The sequence below is a fragment of the Terrapene carolina genome, unplaced genomic scaffold, assembly GCF_002925995.2.
Source record: "Terrapene carolina triunguis isolate 2854851 unplaced genomic scaffold, T_m_triunguis-2.0 Scaffold580, whole genome shotgun sequence".
In the NCBI taxonomy this organism is placed as follows: Eukaryota; Metazoa; Chordata; order Testudines; family Emydidae; genus Terrapene; species Terrapene triunguis.
Genome location: NW_020664931.1, coordinates 6696963 through 6718274, shown reverse-complemented (window position 1 = coordinate 6718274; position 21312 = coordinate 6696963). Strand labels below are relative to the sequence as shown.

General features: G+C 39.5%; 1 protein-coding gene across 1 annotated transcript in view; it reads left to right on the top strand.

The window, feature by feature from the left end:
* The window catches only part of CTNND2 (catenin delta 2), a 731680-nt gene that overhangs the window by 269634 nt on the left and 440734 nt on the right, over positions 1 to 21312 (top strand). The window contains exon 6 of the mRNA XM_029913318.1: positions 4587 to 4781. Coding sequence (XP_029769178.1) covers positions 4587 to 4781 — 195 coding nt within the window. The remainder of the gene's footprint in view (positions 1 to 4586; positions 4782 to 21312) is intronic.

Sequence of the window (21312 nt, the reverse complement as noted above, 5' to 3'; positions counted from 1 at the left end):
CGTCAGCAGGTAAATAAAACTGGCCCGGCCCGCCAGGGTGCTTACCCTGGCGAGCCGCGTGCCAAACGTTGCCGACCCCTGTTATAGACCTCTATCATATCCCCCTTAGTCATATCTTTTCCAAGCTGAAAATTCCTAGTCGTAGTAATTTCTCCTCATATGGAAGCTTTTCATCAGTATACATATGACACATCGCTCTATGTCTTGTTTGCTGAGATTGGGATTTGGATAAATGTGAGTTACTGGAAGTTTGATTCAAACACAACAGCGATGATGTTAGATTTAGGGGAAGGATCTTTAGGGTACGATGGGGATCCCCATTGGAATTAGAGTCCAAATTGGCCTCAGTGACCAAAAGTGTTTTTTCCACCCCTCTATACCTGATAAGATATTTGTGTCTGCTTTTCTTATCTCATGACCTTGACACTTTTCCAGACATTTTGTCCTCTACACTGGATTACTGAAATATGATGTCTAGAACACTGTTTCTCAATGACCGGTCTGTGGACCGGTGCTGGTCCCTGAGATTTCCCTGATGCAGTTTAGAAAAGCAACAAGCCAGTCCCTGGTATCAGAAAGGTTAAGAAACACTGGTCTAGACTGACTCTTAAAGATCACCCTTGAAGCTTCAGCTGTTGCAGAATGCAGCCATCTGCCTACTTTGGTCCAGTTAGCACCAGGAAGCATACTATATCTGTTCTTTGCCAATTGCACAGGTTTCCTGTATGTTTCTGTCTGTGATTGGAGGTGCTAACTCTGTTCTATTGGACAACAAATAACCTATAGCAATCTGGAAATATGTTTTAATAAATGCCACTGTCCTATGAGGATCAGGGGAGCACTATTGAGCTGGGGTCCATGGGATTTACTTCTAGATCCCTGAGCTCTGTACAATTTAGAGGCTCTGCAGAATCTGAAACCCATCCCCCTAGATTGGAACAGGCAATAGAAATTTAATGAGACTGAAATAACAGTTTTTGTGGCCTTTTTCTGAGGGGAGTGTTTTGGTCCTAAAAGTCTCTAGAAATGCAATATCAAAATCTGGGAGCTGATTTTCAGAGATGTTGAGCCATCTGCAGCTCTCATTAACTCTCAGCTTCTCTGAAAATCATACATATAGACTTTTTGATGGGTGGAATACATGCTTCAGAAATCAGTGTCTGTTTTTCCCTATTCCGATGGCTAGCTGATTATTTTATTATTTTTGTCAGATTTAAAGTAAAATGTGCAGTAAAATCATGTTGCTCCCACACTTAGAATTTGTTTGACAAATTAAACCTAGGTCAGAATTATAAAAAATAAAACAAAACTTGAAAATAGGAACTGGATAATGAAAATGCTAATAGGCCAACAAGTATAGAAATATTAGCAAATTTCTCTCTTTCTTTCTCTAAAACAGTCCTTTTTGCAAGGCTAAAGTGCTGAAATGAATGTTCTGCCTTTTTGTCTCACAATAAAGCTTTAGTGTTTTGGCAAAAGGCCATGAGTCAGTCAGTGCTGCTAGTTTCCATTATTTCCTGTTCAAATATTGGCACTTGATTATTTAGAGTGAAAGTGGCAAAATCACACATCATCTCATAGGAATGAATCATGTTCCATGTTGCTACTGCACATGTTAAAGGCTCATATCAGTTGAAAGTACACATTTCTTGATTTATACAAGTACACATCTTGACAAGTGCTGTGCTTGATACTCATTTATACCAACCAAATTGTGCACTGATAATTATCAAATTATGCAAAATTATGTACACTGTACATAACATTATTCTGTAGTTTCATTAAGTAGCTCATCAACAGAAAAGCTGCAAATCTGTCAGGAAGGATAATAAAATATAACTTTATATTTATTTGAATTCTCACCATCTATGAAGAGAAATGAAAGTAACTGATGTGAAAGTATAAATTCTAGTAAAGTGATAAACCTGATCTCTAAAATATAATATCTGTTATGTTGTGTTGAGGTTTCTATTTTTCAAAATGTTTATTAGATATTTTACTGACTTTTTGTCTTATTTGAGAATCTTTAGCAGGTAACCCCAAAATTATGGGGGAAAGAATCACTATTCACTACTTAGAACCCAATCCTGAAAACACTAGCGCAGGTACTTCAAGTACATAGGTAGTCCAAGTGATTTCAGGGGCTTCCCAGCTCTGACACTTATCTGCTGTGTGACCTAGGGTGAGTCACTTCAGCTCTCTGAGTTTGTTTCCACGCCCATCCCTTGTCTGTCTTGTTTATTTAGATTGTTAATTCTTTTGGGACGGGGGCTGTCACTTGCTATGTGTTTGTACTGTGCCTAGCACAAGGGAGCTCCAAACTCAGATGGCCCTCTAGGTCGGGGTTGGCAACCTTCGGCATGTGGCCCATAAAGGTAATCTGCTGGTGGGCCGCGAGACATTTTGTTTACAATGACCATCTGCAAGCACGGCCCCCCGCAGCTCCCAGTGGCCACGGTTCACTGTTCCCGGCCAATGGGAGCAGCGGGAAGCGGCGGACAGCATGTCCCTGCGGCACGCGCCGCTTCCCGCAGCTCCCATTGACCGGGAACGGCGAACCATGGCCACTGGGAGCTACAGGGGGGCCATGCCTGCAGATGGTCAACGTAAACAAAATGTCTGGTGGCCCACCAGCAGATTACCTTGATGGGCCGCGTGGCGAAGGTTGCCGACCTCTGCTCTAGACAATACTATAATGAAAATAATAACAAAAAGGGATTATGTGGTTTTTAAAATTAAACAAATATATAAGGGATTGTAGAATCAGGACTTTAGGTCCTTAAGAGAAAATCTTTAGTGTTATATAAAAGACGAGTTGAAGTATGCCTTCTGCCACAAAATTAGTAGCATAACCATTTTAAAATGTCTTAAAAAGTTTAAGATATGCTGCCACTCAAGTTAGTGGAAAAGTTCCCAGTGATTTCAGTGGGAGCAGGACTGAGGACTGAATCCATCACATCACTCTCAACAGCAGCACTCATTTGTAAATTAGCGAAAGAAAGGACACCATTTATAATTCTTCAGTAGTTAATTTATTTCATTCAGAGATCACATTCTTTCTGACCAAAAGACTTATAGGGAGAAAGTTTGATAAATGGCTTCTAAAATGTTGCCCTCAATTTTTCACATACTTTTTTCACACACAAATGGAATTAAACAGAAAGCAAAATTGTTCATACAAAAACTTGGAAGTCATCAAGAACAGGTTAGCATTTTTACGCCCAATCAGCAGGATGGTGAGCTTTTCTGGAGGCGTTAATCTCCTCTGAGAATCAGGTTCAAAGAATTTGGGTTGGAGACTTTTGAAAATTTGGCCCACAATGCATTGCTGTTTTCTCCATCTGTGGTAATCGTGACCACTTCCTGATATCTACAGTAGTTGCAAATAAAGTCATCTTTGGAATTCTTGGTAAGGTATCCAGAACAGCATGAGTTCTTGTAAATGGCTGTCGTGATGACAAATCACATACTGGATTGATTGATACATTATCTACTGATCAATTATTGATCTTTCTTTCTTTCTTTCTTTCCCCCTCTAAAAAATCTGTTGTGTATTGTCTCTAAACCTTCAACAGCTTCCCAACTCTAGAGAATGTGCTTTCATCTCAGAACTGTCTGGTATTTATTTTTGTGCCTTGCATTATAATATTTAGCAAAATGAAAATACTGTTTACCTTTTGTATGTTTTACTTTTGTATGGCTTCCCCCAATTTCATTCTTGGAAATAGATCACAAAGCAGACAAACATAACCAAGATAGTTATGTTAAAAAGTGAAACAAATGTTTAGGCTAATTGCCAAATCTGAAAGTTTACAAGTCTCTCTGTTAATAACCTGATAGTAAAATATTACTTTTTATTATTAGAATAAGAAAAATAGGGATAAACTCTTCAGTCTTGTAAAATGCAGATTCATCTTTTTAAAAAAATATTTTATTTCTAACTACATCTTTAAAATATTTTATTCCCTGAAGATATGTTTAATTTATTCATCCCCAGAGAATTTAGTCTGTGAAAAGCCCTAGCAGTCTGGTTTCTACACAGTCTAGGACAAAAGTGCTGATGAGGCATATCTGCTCTGTCATACTTCACGTGAAGCAGTGAGAAGGTCTGCTTTGATGATGTGAACAACACGTTTATTCATCAGCTTTAACTTATTTCATTTGTAGATTTACCATGTGGACACAGCATGTGGGGCTAGTTCTGGCTTTCCTCCTCATATTTCTAATTTGGCAGTTGAGCCCTTCAATAGGGTTCCCCTGGATAAGGCAACTTGCCATGTTTGTTAGTCCCTGTGTGAGAAAATAATTTTTATTGGCCCTGTACAGTATTTATTTATCTCTGAAATATCTTCTGCCGTTTTAGGAAATCAGGTTTTGACGCAAAAGCAGACAGTTGGGTGATGCCGATAAGATGATTAATTTGCATCACTGGTGCCATTTCATGTTATTTTTCTTTGCATTTTAAAAATTCTTTGTTTTGTTTTTGTTAAAAACAAGAGTTGTCTTCAAATATGCTTTTTGTCAATTTGGATCCTGTTTCATGGAGGATTTTCTCTCTTAAATTTCCTGTATAAATCTGTTTGCAGCTGGGTCTCGGGCATCTTACAGCAGCCAGCACAGCCACCTTGGCTCCGAATTAAGGGCGCTGCAGTCTCCAGAGCACCATATAGATCCTATTTACGAAGATAGAGTGTATCAGAAGCCCCCTATGAGGAGTCTCAGCCAGAGTCAGGGGGACCCTCTGCAACCAGCACATACAGGAACTTATCGCACTAGCACGGGTAGGTGGAAATAATTTGTAAAATTGTCTTTTATGGATAAAGTGTTTTACTTCAGTACTAAATCTCTAAATTTTATTGGTAATGCTAGAAAAGTTTATACTGTATTTGTAACTTGAAAAAATGCCTGATACAAATTGCAGAAGGCATTGTTGCAGATAAAAAAGGCAATCCCCTCTACTTCCTCCCCCTCCCCGCCCCCCAAAAAAATCTCAGGCAGAAAAATCTTAGCATTGGGACTATATGTTTTGTGGTTTTAGTATTTTTGTCTCTTGTGGTGGGAGGGAGAAAATGTTTTCATCAAACTTTTAAATGCCTTATTTAAAGAAATCTGATTGTTTTCAGATAACTAATCTAATTGCTTTCTCCTGATAAAATTTTGTGTGAGTCTTAAAAAGGGCTGCAAGGCATCTTCCTCGTGAAAATAATGGGACATTTACATTTTTGGAACTGAAGCAAACCAGGACCAAATGCGTTCTCTGTCTTTCTTTCTCTCTTTCTCATATTATATATATGCAACATACTCATACACTGTAGACATACAGATATGAATCATAAAGTTTCAGCATACCAGAAAAACAAAGCTGTTGATATCACTGATTCATCTGTAATGTAATAATGAATGATCATCCATGTTACAAGTTAGTGTACAAGTCCTATTTGCAGAGTGTCCTCTCAGCTATGTAAGATAGCTCTATAGTTGGGAATCCACAAATAGATATCAAATCAGTAGGGGTACTTAATGCACTAAGGAAGCAGAACGCACAAGCGTTAGAGCCAAAATAGTCTAGAACATGTAGAAATATTAATAACTTACATTAAGAATTGCAGTATTGAGCAAATTTCTGACATGTTTTTCTTTGTTGTATCAATCAGACACTGGAGATTTATGTCTCTTCCCAAATCAGAAGCTTCCATTTAGAATTGACAGAAGAAGTGAAGCAAAATTAAAAATATCTGCAAAACTGACTTTTTGCTTTAGAACAAAATGTCAGGCTTTCTTTTATTATGTTAGGACCCAATCCTGCATTTCTCGCTTATCCCATTGTGTGCATGGAAGTTTGGGATACGCAATGAGTATAGGATAAAGCCCTTAGAATGGATTCAGAGAAATGTAAAACCCTTTGTTGCTTAATTTAAATTCTTGTAGTATCTAGTTATTACTGGAGAATGCCACTTAGTTAATACTGTTAAATGCCAATGAAAGAAGCTAGCATTCATGTACAATATAACTTTTGCATGGAATCATACTTATATCCAGACATAACAACTCTGGTATTAAAAGAATAATTGGGTTGCAAAGTGTAGCACAGGACCCCTGCCTCAGTTGCTGAGCAGGAGGGGAAATGATCAGTGAATGAGGCGGCTGTTTAATATTCATTTTTATTCTCATCATTCAGCATCTGGCCTCACACTTCATACACTGCACACTTTCCAAACCTTGCCTTAAATAATATTATTTTTTAATTATGTATTGGTTTTCCAATATCATTCATCACAGGACTATCTGATTGCCCCATACCCATTAATGGATTTATCTTCACAATACCTCTGTGAATATTATCCCAATTTAAAACTGGAAAACTGAGGCCTAGAGACTGATTACTTAATTTTCAGAAGTGTTGGCTCATGGAAGTTCAATGGAGCAGTGAGTGCTCAATGCCTGTGAAAATTTGGCCATAATCTGACGCAGGTTCACACAAGTCTGTGGCAGAGGAAGAAATAGAACCCAGATCTAGGACCTGGAAACCCCTTAGGCCAGTGGTGGGCAACCTGTGGCCCGCGGACCACACACGGCCTGTCAGGATAATCTGTTGGCAGGCCGCGAGACAGTTTGTTTACATTGACTTTCCATAGGCACGGCCTCCCGCAGCTCCCAGTGGCCGCGCTTCGCCGTTGCCAGCTAATAGGAGCCGCAGGAAGCAGCGCACGCCACAGAGACATGCTGGCCACTACTTCCCACGGCTCCCATTGGCCAGGAACGGCGAACCGCGGCCCTGTGAGCTGTGGGGGGGCCGTGCCTGTGGACGGTCAATGTAAACAAAATGTCTCACGGTACGTCAGTGGATTACCCTGATGGGCCATGTGCCGAAGGTTGCCAACCCCTGCCCCACACTCAGACCCTCCACACTTGGATGCTGCCTTGCTGAGCCTGTCTGCCCACACCTTGTGTACCTGGCATGGAGAGGCAGGGCCCTGGGGTATTTCTAGGGCAGGTCCAGTCCTTGTGCTATGTCAGGGTTGGGTGCAGCCTCACTGCTGAATCCATGTCCTGGGGGGAGGAGCTGCACAGAGATCTCCCACCTTTGTGCAGCCAGTGGCCTGTGCGCCTCAATGCCATGATGGAGCCGCCACATTTATTTGACAAATAACATTTGCGGAATTCTGCAGAATTTTAAAATATTGTGCACAGAATTTTAAATTTTTTGGCACAGAATACCCTCAGAAGTAACTATACAAAGAGAAAAATTACTGAGGCAGGAGATCTTGCCTTGTTTCATGCATGCATGCATGCATTTTGTGTGTTACTTCAAGGAAGACTGGAGTCTTTCACAGCCCTGCCTTCTTCCAAATATATATATATACACACACACATACTGCACTTAGGTAACCCGTTGATTGTTAGATTATATAATGATCCAGTGTGCACGGTTAAATAACTTATTTTTGATACTTAATACATAGCAAAATTAAAACAGTCACAGTAAGGTGCATCTGCAATCTAGGGATTGTGCTGTGCCAAAGTTCAAATTTATTTAATCTACAGTTGAGGCAGTAGTACCCAAACAAACAAACAACAATCTACAGCTCGTTTGTGGAGTGTGTTGAACTAGTATTTACAAAACTGTTAGCTTACTCAGGTTAGTTGACAGTCAAGGAACTTGAGTTAAAACAGAAGCAAAAACTCAAGTCTTGACATCCCTGTTGTCCACAGCACAGGATCTGCACATTGTTGTCTTTTACAGTGGGTTGTCAAAGCCATGCCTCCTCTGGTTTGTTGCACATTAGTTTTTTTTGCAGGTCCATCAGACTGTATGTGAGCTTGCTGACAGATATTTTTTGCTTTGCACTTCTGTCCCATTTCTAGCCTTTTTTCTACAAAAGGGAACATATGGCTCACAGTGGGTGGTATAGAGACATAATTTTGATAAAATAACTAAAAATGTTAGTCTCTATAAAAATAGAGTAAAATATTAGAATTTTTTAGAAATAATCACAATTCAAGGTTCAGTGTTTCAAGATTAGAGTCATATTTTTATTGTTTAGAAAACTACAAACTTTCCAAAGAAAATTAGACATTTTCTTTTATGCAAATACTGAGTCTGATTTTTCTCTCCCTTTCCCCTCGTTTTATACCATTGTGACTCCACTGACTTCAGAGAAATTGCTCCTGATTTACAGTGGGTGTGAGGGAAGAAATAGCCCCACTGAATAAAACACTTCATTGTAATCTCTGTGGCATCATATACAGTTAACATCTTTTTTGTTTTACTTCTCCATTTAGATATAAAATCAGTAATGAACTTGAAATAATTTTTTCTCATAGAATAGGGTAGTTTATATCAGCAATGAAATTTAATCTAAAATGACAAAACAAAAATTAAAAAGGTTATTTTAAATTTGCTTTAAAACAGTGGTTCTCAAAGCTGGTCTGCCACTTGTTCAGGGAAAGCCCCTGGCAGGCCGGGCCGGTTTGTTTGTGGCGGGAAGTGGCGCGGGCCGAGGGATGTGCTGGCCGCTGCTTCCCACCGCCCCCATTGGCCTGGAGCGGCGAACCGCGGCCAGTGGGGGCGGTGGGAAGCAGCGATCGGCCGAACCTGCGGATGCGGCCAGTAAACAAACCGTCCCGGCCCACCAGGGGCTTTCCCTGAACAAGCGGCGGACCAGCTTTGATAACCACTGCTTTAAAAGACATATTTTACATGCATTAGAATGTCTTTTTCAGCAATGTCTATGTTTTGAGTTTATCAGCACTTGATCAAACTGCTGTCTGCTGTGTCATTTTTAGTGTGAAGACTAACAGCTTCAGACCACCAGAGCTTATTCATATTTAAATTTGCTGATAAAAATGTAATGAAAGCTATGCAAAATTCTACTTCTGAAATGTGACTCTGTAAAAATGACATTGTCGAATTCCAATTTTATTGTGTTTCAGTGGTTTCCTTATTAAATATGCTCAGTTTACAACTAAAAAGATTATTTTCTTCCAGCTCCGAGCCATGCAAACTCAGCTTGGTTTTGGGGAGTCAGGCTAAGGATTCCTTCTTTCTCATGCATCATCAGTTGTATAAAGATTCTGCAGGCCAATTTATATCCAGTGCAGAGCAATAGTGTCTTCACTGAGGTGGTATAAGTACATCTAATCAACATGCAATCAGAACTTATAAAACAATCTTATTTGTGATGTGTGAGCCAGATAAGAATACAACTCACTCATATCTGTATGGACTTTGAGGAGCTAACAAGTCAAATATTTTAAAGAGTGGGATGTGGAATAGTTTTTTTCACTTCAGCAATTGGATATGACTGTGAATTATCCACAGGGAGCACCTCCTTTGAGTAAGAAGGTGCATTTTTTACATAGTCACTCTTCAGAACAGTACTTGTACATTACTGAGAAACTCACTGTTATATGTTATTTCCTTATCATAAACATTATCAGCTGAAAAGAGAATCTCAGCTTCCAAATATATTCTTCCAATTTCTTTTGCTGGTGTTCCAAATTATCACTTAATGCAAAACAGAAAAGAAATCATTTTTTGTTTAACTACAGTTTGGGGAAAGTTAATTTCAAAAAATCTTTGTCTGTTTTGTATGATTTCTGTGTTCTTCACTGGTCAAAGAACAGCCATACAGTCCTAAAGTGCAATAGATATGTTCTAAATATCAAGCATTGCTTCTTGCTGTTTTGGATTGTATCATTCTGTTTTTGCTTTGGCATGAATTAATGTGTTCTGCAATGGCATACTGTGATGCAACAGCTGCAGTTTAATTGAGGACCACAGTGGTAAATCACATGCCATGGAGTTATGGATATAGGACCTAACCTATTCAGGGAAATACTAAAAAGGAGGTTATCCATATCTCCACATCTGTGTTATTCCACTAATGTTGTGATAATAGAACTGTTCTGCTGACTAAGACATCCAGGTTTATAACATTAGAAAAGGAGGGAAATTCAGAAGAAACAAGTAAGGATTTAAATGTCTTTCATACTAAACAAAGTAAATATGCGACAGTAAAGTGAACTGAATAGTGAATAATGAAATCGCCCCAAATTGATAGGAATTCCTATTCTCAGTTTAACTGGCAGCTCCTTTTTTATTTCATTATTTTATTTAGGTTTTCTTTTTGTATATCTTTAAATCCCTATTGCTTATTTTTACAAAATTACAAATTTATCCTGGAAATAACATTTGATTCTGATCTCACAATGGTTTTGACAAATGTAACCCCAAGTATTTGGATGGAGGAATCCTGATTAACATCTGAGTAAGTGAGCTCAGAATTAGGCCTTACATACCAAATTCTGCCCTTAGATACATGAGGTTAACACCTACTGATGGCAATTGAAGTGGTATATGCAGGTTAGTCTTAAAAATCATTTGTCAAAAGTAATATTAAGGTTCTTAAGAGCATCGTCTCCTCTTTCCGCTATATGGAGGGGAGAGAATGTTACTTGCACAAATCGCTGTTCAGGGGCCAATAAAGAGCAAATCCATCCTCCAGTACCAATCCTGAGTAGCCCCTCCACATGCAGATTACTTCTCATCCAATTCTACTGAAAGGGGATCTCCTCAGAGAAAGGATGTAGATTTACCCCTAAGTATATAAGGTTATGGAGGAAGGGGAAGCAGAGAGAGGCTTCATTTCCCTATAGAAAGATACCCTTTGGTGTGAGCATCGTGTGGTTGTGGCTGCAGGTATTTGGGGTTGGGGGAATGAACAAGCAGGGAACGGAGCCAAGATACAGAGACTCTACACAGAATCTTTGTAAACCCTTTGTAGCTCATTAGCAGTACCTGTTTTAGTGGGGAGGGCTTTGTGTCCTAAAACATGAAGGTGTCCTAACATCCATGGGAAAATCCCAAACACCTTAGGGCATCCCAGATTTCACAGGATAGAGTCCTATTTATATCCCCCATATATTTATATCCCCTACTTTCTTCCTCTGTCCCCCAAAAGATGAGTCTTCAGGAAGTTTATGATTTCGGTATCTCCGAAATTTCGATTTAAATTATTCCTTTGATGGTTCGTTTGTTTTGTTTGTTTTTGTTTTCTATAGAACAGCATGATGTAGGCCATACTTGAATGTATTTCAGTGTATCTTGATATTTTGTTACAAATCGAGGTGTAAGAAGTTTGATTATAAAAATCACAATAATACCCTCGAAACTCAGTGAAATTCCTTGTAAATCACAGCAGCCATAGTTTGTGGAGACAGTGCCTACACTGTGACCGAGAATGTCTGTGTATCTGTTATCTATTTACTGCATCTGTTTAGTCACAGACACTAGGTTTGATCCTGCTTCTATTAGACTTCTGTCATGCAGGACCAGGTCCACTCTCTTTTATTTACTTGAGCACTGTTCAAAACCGCAAAACTATAAAGATGTTCTTCAGAATATAAAAAGTGATTTGAATGCTAGTATATTTGTGCCTTTCATATATCTCTGTACTGTTAAAGAAAACACAATACTGTGCTCAACTAAGCTATCCAACAGTGACATTAAGAGAATTCACACTCTTGTTAAATGTTCATTATTGCAGTAATATTATTCTTAAAACAACTTCATTGAGAAATTACGAGGCCATTCCACTTTTGAACAAAGGGTCATCTTAACTATGTTAAAATTATTATTGAGAACTTCTGGAAATATCTTTTTTCTATAGGATACCATATTTCAATGATCTGCATGTAGAACTCCCATTGAGATCATTGGGATTTTCACACACAGAATGTATATGTCATCTTCTATGAAGGGTTTGTCCGTGTTGTCCTCCCTGACATCCTTCCCAGCAGCCAGCAATCCATGTGTGCCCACAGCTCCCATTGATATATCAGTGTTGTACATACCACATGATCAAGTCCTGGCGTGCAAATATTATAATTAACTTAACTAGTACAATAGTTCTCTATTACCAAAAACCAACCAACCAAACAAACAAACAAAAAAACCCTTTAATTTATAATGATCAACTATATGCCATTAAAATATAATTCTAAAGTAATACTATCTAATAATATATGGATTGTATTGTAACAAAATTGCAATATTATTTATTTATTTATTGAGAGCATAGTGCTTGGCAGTGTACAAAACCATTTGGGAAGAGTTCACAGTTTAAAGGAAAAGGAACAATTCCTACACATAGTGCCTTCAGTGATCAGAAGGTGGCTTTAGTACAAAGCAATGCAGGATTGTTGCTGTGTTCTGTTTTCCTGGGATATTTTTGGTTAATAAATATGACAGTGCTTTTTGCTGATTAATGTTGGACAGATGGGAAGAATTGTATTTTTAATGGAGGGATTTGAAAAGAGTGAGGGTCAAGTTAGTTTGAAAGGGTTGGAAGTTTGGTTGTAATATGCATCTCTCAGTCACATTACCCCAGCAGATTTGCTTTGGTATAGGAAAGCATAACTTTTTATAATGAGTATAGTTATTATGTTTGTGACATAGGATTTGCATGATTTTGTTAACTTAAAGGGTCACATTTAAAATGTTTCTCCTGGTCTGACAGTTTGAGGTATTTCCTATATAAGGTGAGAGTCACCCTATGCAAAGGACTAGCTCAAGGCAAATGCACCACTTAAGTCCCCTCATAAGGACTAAAGTGGTACATAGGGCTTGCGTTGCACCATTGCTCGAGGGTCAGTTTCCACCCATAATGGGAAACTGGTTGAACTGGTTAAATCTTTCAACTTCTTTGTGTAATGAGCTTTGCATTTTATTTCTTTGTCTCTCTGTTTAAATACTTGCATAACTTAAGAATTAGTGAACTAAAGAGCATTTTCTATAAAATTGGAGGATGAGAGCAGTACAGTGGGAACTGAGCAAAGGTCTTGAAAGAGGGCTTTTTACCAGCCAGTCAGAATCACCAGCTGTTTATCCCATTTGGACACAGAGAGTATAAAGCACCCAGGGTTTGGAGCTGAGAAGCACTGCTGAACCACAACATTCTGGAAACAGCTGATTCTAGGAATGCAAGATGCAGGCGTTTGAGAAGCTGAAGAACTGGAAGATTTAAGATACAGTCAGACTTTGAAGGGCAATAAGGAAACTCTTAAGTATTTACAAAATGGAAATTTACAAACTGTGTCCTGATTAGGCTTTAGATAGCAAAGAAAGTTGATCATTTCCTGAGTCTGGAATCCCATAAGTGTACTCGATAGGGGGAGTTTGATATCTGCAGCATTACCAGATGCATCCCTGGTAAAACTACCTTGATCTGAAATTCAGAATTTTTACTTACTTTTTCCTTTTATACAAATTCAACTTTAAGGTGCATCATTGCATGTGAATATTTGCTTTTATTCACAAAGTGTGTATGTGCTACCAGAATTCCTAAGCCTAATAGAAATAGGTAACAAATTAGTGTAAATTACAAGTTGACATAAGCTAGTAGCATACGTGAACCCATAATAAAAACAATTACTGTTAAAGAAATGTCAACTCTAAAATGGTGGCTAAGTAGGTTATTCCATTTGCTGAGGCTCAAGATATGTGGCTCCACCTCCACATTTTTCTGCTGGAATTGTTCAACTAAAGGAACATTTTTTAACCATCTTGAGCAAGGATATAACAGCTCTAAAAGGGGTGGTTGAGACACTGTATAACAGTTTGACAAGTCTACAGACTAAAATGAAACAGCTTGGGCAAAAGGAGCCTTGAATAGTGACCGGATCCAGACAGCTCTGTAAACAACAAGGTGACTGAGAAACCTAAAAGACAGTCTTTTTCCTGACTGAGAAGGAATATATGAAGAGCTTCAGTTTCTGAAGAAAATGTGGAGACCTGCTGGAATTGATGACAGAAATATCTAAAAATGGAATGTCCTTTCTTCGAAAGTGGAGGTAAAAGAGCACATCACTGCAGAGAAAGCCTCAGTAGTTTAGCCTGCAAAGATTATTGCCACCTCCATTGGGAGCAGGATTTACTGGACGTAAAAAAACAAATTCAAATTTTGCTTGTGAAATTCCTTTTGACTCTAGAAATTAGTTTTTTTTTCCTTGTGTATGAAACATTGTAGAATAACACTAATGGTAAGGAAATGACTGTAAGCGCATGGGACTGCACAAGTGAGAAACAGACAGTACTTCAGTATCAGGGGATTTGAACCAATTTATGATCTTTATTTTGTCTTACATTTTGTAGCTGCCAGTGATGTAGACCAGCGATGAACTGACACTCATACCATATTCGGAGCTCTATTGAATGTGCCCAGTGGAACAACTATTGTAGTTGGAAATCAGCTACCCCTGGTCTAGGAGAGGGGATCGGAAAATTTATAAAGCTGTGATAATCCAGGCTATATAGAACATAAACAGATGTTACTGTTCAGGGCAGAGGAACTGTCTCTAACCATATAAGAGAAGTGTCTGATAACAGAAGAGACCCCACAGTAAGAATTTTATAGCATCTTTGCCAATAATGTGCCTGACCGCTAGCAAACAAGTAGACATGGTAGCCCAGGTAGAGCCAATGCCAACTGATACATATATACATTAACCACAAAAAATTGAGGGGGGGCAGGAACCCTGTAAATTGGAAATCAGGATTAAACCAACTAATTCTGAGCTCAGCCTTGTAAAAATACTTGAGACTCACTACAAACAAGATGTAGGCTCCTTAGAAAAAAGGCTAAGCAAATTGATTAAATTGTGTGGGATCCCCTGTACCAGAGAGTAACTGAAATCCTAAGTTAACTGGTTTTCATGATGATAAACCAGTTGGTCATTTAGAGTCTGTCATACATTTTAGCTTAAATAAGATTTTGCTTTTAAAAGCGCAGTGGAAGGCATCTAGACATCTAGGATGTATTTCCCTAGGTTTTTTTTTTTTTATGAGAAGATCATGCGAGACAGTATCAAAAGCCTTACTAGAGTCAAGATATACCACATCTACTGCTTTCCCTGATCCCCAAGGCTTGTTACCCTATCAAAGAAAGCTAGAAGGTTGGTCTGACATGGCTTGTTCTTGACAAATCTATGCTGTCACTTATCGCCTTATTACCTTCTAGGTGTTTGCAAATTGATTGCTTAATTATTTGCTCCATTATCTTTCCAGGTACTGAAGTTAAGCTGACACATCTGTAATTCCCCAAGTTATCCTTATTTCCCTTTTTATAGATTGGCACTATATTTACCCTTTTCCAGTCCTCTGGAATCTCTCCCATCTTCCATAACTTTTCAAAGATAATCGCTAATGGCTCAGATATCTCCTCAGTCAGCTTCTTGAGTATTCTAAGATGCATTTCATCAGGCCTTGGTGATTTGAAGACATCTAATTTGTCTAAGTAATTTCTAACTTGTTCTTTCCCTATTTTAGCCATTGATCCTACCTCATTTTCACTAGCATTCACTACGTTAGATGACCAACCACAATCAGCCTTTTTGGTGAAAAACTAAACAAAAATGTCATTTATCACTTCTTCCATTTCCACATTTTCTGTTGGTTCTCCCCCCCCCCCCGCATTGAATAATGGGCCTACCCTGTCCTTGGTCTTCCTCTTGCTTCTAATGTATTTGTAAAATGGTTTCTTGTTACCTTTTATGTCTCTAGCTAGTTTAATCTCGTTTTGTGTGTTGGCCTTTCTAATTTTGTCCCTACATACTTGTGTTATTTGTTTATATTCATCCTTTGTAATTTGACCTAGTTTCCACTTTTGTAGGACTCTTTTTTTTCTTCAGTTTCAGATAATTGAAGATCTCCTGGTTAAGCCAGGATGGTCTCTTGCCATTCTTCCTATCTTTCCTATGCAGTGGGATAGTTTTCTCTTGTGCCCTTAATAATGTCTCTTTGTCAAACTGCTAACTGTCTTCAATTGGTTTTTCCCTTAGACTTGCTTCCCATGGGATCTTACCTACCAACTCCCTGAGTTTGCTAAAGTCTGCCTTCTTGAAATCAATTGTCTTTATTTTGCTGTTCTCCCTCCGACCATTCTTTAGAATCATGAACTCTACCATTTCATGATAACTTTCACCCAAGCTGCCTTCCACTTTCAAATTTTCAACCAGTTCCTCCCTAATCAAATCTAGAACAGCCTCTCCCCTAGTAGGTTTCTCTACCTTCTCAAATAAAAATAGTCTCCCATGTTATGCTTATAAGAAGCACACAGGATCTTTTTCAGGGAAAAAGGCAATACGCCGCATTTGTGAGAACACAGCAGTTAGCATAAGCTTTTCAGTTACACACACACACACACACACACACACACACACACAGCATGCACACAGTCCTGCCAGTTGATGTTTATAGTTACCAGTCCAGAGTCTGGATCAATCTAGTGGCCAGCCAGATTGGTCGCCGAGGGGAGCCGGGCTCTGTTGGTCCTGGACTTGTGGCAAGATGAACCCAAAGTCCCATGGCCAAGCACCCTGTTCTTATAGTCTTTTTTTCTCTGTTGAAGTCTATGGATTTTGCTGTGTCAGTTTGTGACCGGTTACTCCTTAATTGGTGTTATCTTTTGATGTTAACATTCCAAAACAGCTCTGAGAGGGTCATCCTATCCTGGTTTCGATTTAATCAATTGTCTTGTCTTTAGGGGTGCCACCACCTCAGGGTCCTCAATCTGCCCTTCCTTAATTATGGGTGCGCGTTGATGGTTCTCTGGTGTCATTAAGTCTCTTCACTCCTTGTTCCTTGACCATCTGGCTATAACAATGGCCTTCACGCCTTATCTTTTCCTGATGCATGCATTCCTCATTCACACAAACAGTCTTTTACAGAGACCTTCAAAGGTATACAGCAGTTTTTATGTTGAGCAAGAAAGGCATTGTAAATTAAACCTTGCTAAATCTTGTAATCAAAACAGTTCATATTGTGGCCCGGGCCTTCAACATTCCTCTAATCTCCTTAACATAGACACATTACAAGATCCTTTCTCTTACTTACTAAACCTTAAAACAAAGAAAGGTATATTTAACTAAAGTGCCTAATTTATAATACATATAGGAAACCATAGTAGACACTATAACTTATCCTAAAACAAAAGGGTGACCATAATCAGTCATAAGGTTTGTCCCTGCCTTAACTTCAGTACAGACACTGGCAGTTTGCCAGATGCGTGTCTACCAGTGTCCCAGAGGGTCATTCCTTTCTGCTATTCAAAAAGGGTGGCTGGCAGGATGATCAAATCATACATTAATTCTGATAGTACAAATATAAAATCCTGCTCCTACAACCATACTGTACATTCTAAGAACTTATTGGATCATCTGTGCCCTGCTGTGTTATTTTCCCAACAGATGTCTGAGTAGTTGAAGTCCCCCATCACCACCAAGTCTTGTAGTTTGGATGATTTTGTTAGTTGTTTAAAAAAAAGCCTCATTCAACTCTTCTTCCTGGTTAGGTGGTCTGTAGTAGACCCCTACCATAACATAACCCTTGTTTTCAACCCCTTTTCTCCTTACCCAGAGATTTTCAACAAGTCTGTCTCCTATTTCCATCTCAACCTCAGTCCAAGTGCATACAGTTTCTATATGAGGCAACACCTCCTCCCTTTTTTCCCTGCTGGTCCTTCCTGAGCAAGCAACCTTCTATACCAATATTCCAGTCATGTGTATCATCAGTCTGTGATGCCAACTATGTCATAGTTGTGTCAATTAACTAGCATTTCAAGTTCTTCCTGCTTCTTCCCCATATTTCTCGCATTAGTATACAAACATCTAAGATAGTGATCTGATTTCCCCCATGTTCACTCTTCCTTATCCCTACTATAACAGCACATGCTCCCCCCAGATTCCAACCCATCTCCCAGGTCTCCATGTTTTTAAACTTACCTGCAGGCGACAAACCTAGTTTAACCTGCACGTTGAACCTAGTTTAAAGCCTTCCTCACTAGGTTAGCCACTCTGTATCTACATATATATGGAGCTATACCTATCTCATAGAACTGGAAGGGACCCTGAAAGGTCATCGAGTCCAGCCCCCTGCCTTCACTAGCAGGACCAAGTACTGATTTTGCCCTAGATTCCTAAGTGGCCCCCTCAAGCATTGAACTCACAACCCTGGGTTTAGCAGGCCAATGCTCAAACCACTGAGCTATCCCTCCCCCGTTCCCTCATAGGTTGACCCCGTCTCTGCTTAGTAGTCCTTCTTCCCGGAACTGCATCCCATGGTCAAGGAAGCTGAAGCCCTCCTTGCAACATCATCCTCGCAGCCAGGTATTCACCTCCAGGATGCATCTGTCTCTGCCTGGACCCTGTCCTTGACCAGAAGGATTGAAGAGAACACCACCTGTGCTCCCAACATCTTCACCCTTCCTCCCAGAACCCTGTAGTCACTTCTGATCTGCTGAGGGTCATATCTCGCAGTATCATTAGTGCCCACATGGATGAGGAGAATGGGGTAGTAGTCAGAAGGCCGGATGATCCTTGACACTCTCTCTGTAACATCTCAGATATGGGCCCCTGGCATGCAGCACAGCTCCTAGGATGCCATGTCAGGCTGACATATGGGCCCTTAGAAGAGAGTCGCCGACCACCACTACCCTAAGTTTTCTCCTGGGAGTGGTGGTTGTGATCCTCCCAGCCTTGGGGGTACTTGGCTTCTCCTCCTCCACCTTTGGGGGTGATTCCTCATTGCTTGTTGCCAGGGCAGCATAATGGTTCTTAATCACTATAGTGGGTGGGTTGGGAGTAGGGGTTGAGCATTGCCTGCTTCCAGAAGTAACCAGCAACCAGTGTCCTTCCTGTGTCAAGCAATATCCTCCTCCCCTGGTGGTGTGACTGCAGTCTTCTCTAGCTGGATAGCTTCCTAAGCCTTAGATGTCTCTATGTGAATACTCTCAATTAATTCCTCATGAGCACGGATGCTCATCAGCCCAGCCACCACCTCCTATAGTTCTCCCCCCCGCTTCCTGAAAGATTCCACCAGCAGACACCTTTCACACTGGATGGTCCCCCCAGCCTGGCTTTCTGTGAGTGGGAAATGCAGGATACAGTCTGCAAATCCACACCAGAATCTGTGTAGAGCAGGGGTGGGCAAATTTTTTGGACCGAGGGGAAATTGCATGCAGGGCCATGAATGTAGGGCTTCCGGGAGTGGCGCGGGCCCCATGGCGCCACGGGGGTGGCAATCCCGCGGGCCAGCTCCAAAGCCCTAACAGTGTAGAGGCATCCATGGTCTCATTGTCTGTCTGCATCCAGGTGAAGGGTGAGGAGATAGGAGCAGTGCTGGCACTGGCAATGCAGCCCTTCCTAACCATAGCAATTATATTACAACTCCCTCCTACAAACTCCCTCTCAAACGCCCCTGTTTGCTAGTGCCTCTTGGTTGCGTAGCCTCTGGCAGTTAAGGCCTTCTCTCCTAGGTCAGTCCTACCCACTCATTAATCACACAGGGGGAGGGTGATCACAAGGCTGATTGCAGCTGATTAAAGTTGATCGGGGATGATCCAGGGAACAAAGGCTCAAACAGTTCCCAAACACACAATCCCAGCTGATCCTATAAATTTAAATAACTACAGTAGGTGCTACTTCAAAGCAATTACCTGTTCATCTAGAGCAGTGGTTTTCAACCTGTGGTCTGTAGACCTCTGGGGGTCCAGAGACTATGTCTAAGATTTCAGAAGGGGTCTGCACCTCCATTCAAAATTTTTTAGGGGGACACAAATGAAAAAAGTTTGAAAACCACTGGTTTAGAGAAAAAGTAACTCTTCAAATGGCATATGATGGTTATATGTGTGATGTTACATTTTCATGTAGTTTTGTTAACCTAACATGATGTAGGTTTTATTTATTTATCTTCTGATGTATTTAACGGTTCAGTTCTCTTAGGCATAAGTTATACAGAGAACATTTTCTGTGCAATTTGAAGGTGAATAAAACAGCAGAAACTAAGAAGAAAAATGGAGAGAACTGTTCAGCCAAACACTCAGAATAACCAGATTAGTATCCCTTTCATTTGAATACAGAGGGTATAAAGCATCCAGTTATTGAGGCTGTGGAAGAGCTGCAGGATTCAGGAACTGGAGAAGTTTATGATTGCAAAGATCAGGAACTGGAAGATTCAAGACACAGACAAAATGGTACTGTAAAGGGAACACAGAGGAGATAATTAAGAAACTGAAAATTGGAACAGCCTGGGCTATATTGTGTCCTGGTTTAGCTTCAGGGAATTATGAGTTGATCCTTTTCTGAAACTCGAAGACTGGATATCTGCACAAGACATGGAGTGTACGAAGACAATCTATCTTAATCTGGAACTCGGCAATTTGAATTTACTATTGTACTTTTTTCTCTCTTTTTAGTTAAGATTTACGTTAAATGAGAGAATTTTGGGGGGGACATTTGTTTTTAATACAGAATATGTGTGTTGTACCAGAAACTCCTAAACACACCATGGGAGAGAGCGCTTACAAATCAGCAGATTACAGCATCATTTGTTTCTTTTCTATAAATTGAATTAAAGTTGATTTTTCATTTATTCCTCTAAAATTCTTTTTTTCTATCTGGAAAAGTTCTTACTTTTTTGAGACAGCATCAATGGAATGTAGTTCACTTGTAAATAAATATATTACCACATTCATTTTGAAAGATTTGCAGGATGCTAGATTTGACTATTCATGTTTACTAGTCAAGTGTTCCTGTCAAACCCTGAGCTTCATGATAGCATTTCAAGCAATTTTTTTTTACATTAGTACAATTGCCAAAAATCTGTTGTTTGCACTATAACTTCTAATTGGCAGTTTTGGAGGAAATTAAATACACATTCCCCAAAAGGTGATGAATGCAGTTTACTACTACTAAGAAGCAGAGTATATAGTTTGAATATTGTGCTGAATATTATGCAGAAAAAAATTCTGATTTTCTACTTGTTGTTCCTTAAATACCACCATAATGACTTTAACTGTATTGTTACAGCATCATTTTATGACATCATAAAAGCATAATGGAAATAACTTCTGTTTAAAGAATATCACATTGTAGGACATATTTTTTAAAGGGACCTCTATTTGGCACACAGAAATTTGTGTGTGTAAATTGAATTTGTACCCACACTGATCTGCATGTAGACACAGTCAAGGCTTCTTTACATATGCAAAGTGTTAAAAACAATGCATTTAGAAAAAGGAAACTGCAAAACATTACATGCAACTATACAACAGGCATGGTGAAAAGGACAAAGCAGCAAGAAAACATTTGTTCAATAAGAATACGAGATGGATTATATGATTTGTGGAGCAAAATGTTGCAAGATAATATCCCTAATTTATACAATAATATGGACCAAGTAAGTCAATGCATTCAAAAGAATGCAGCAGAGGACTCTGTATTCATTTACTCTTAGCTTTGGGGGCCTGATCAGAC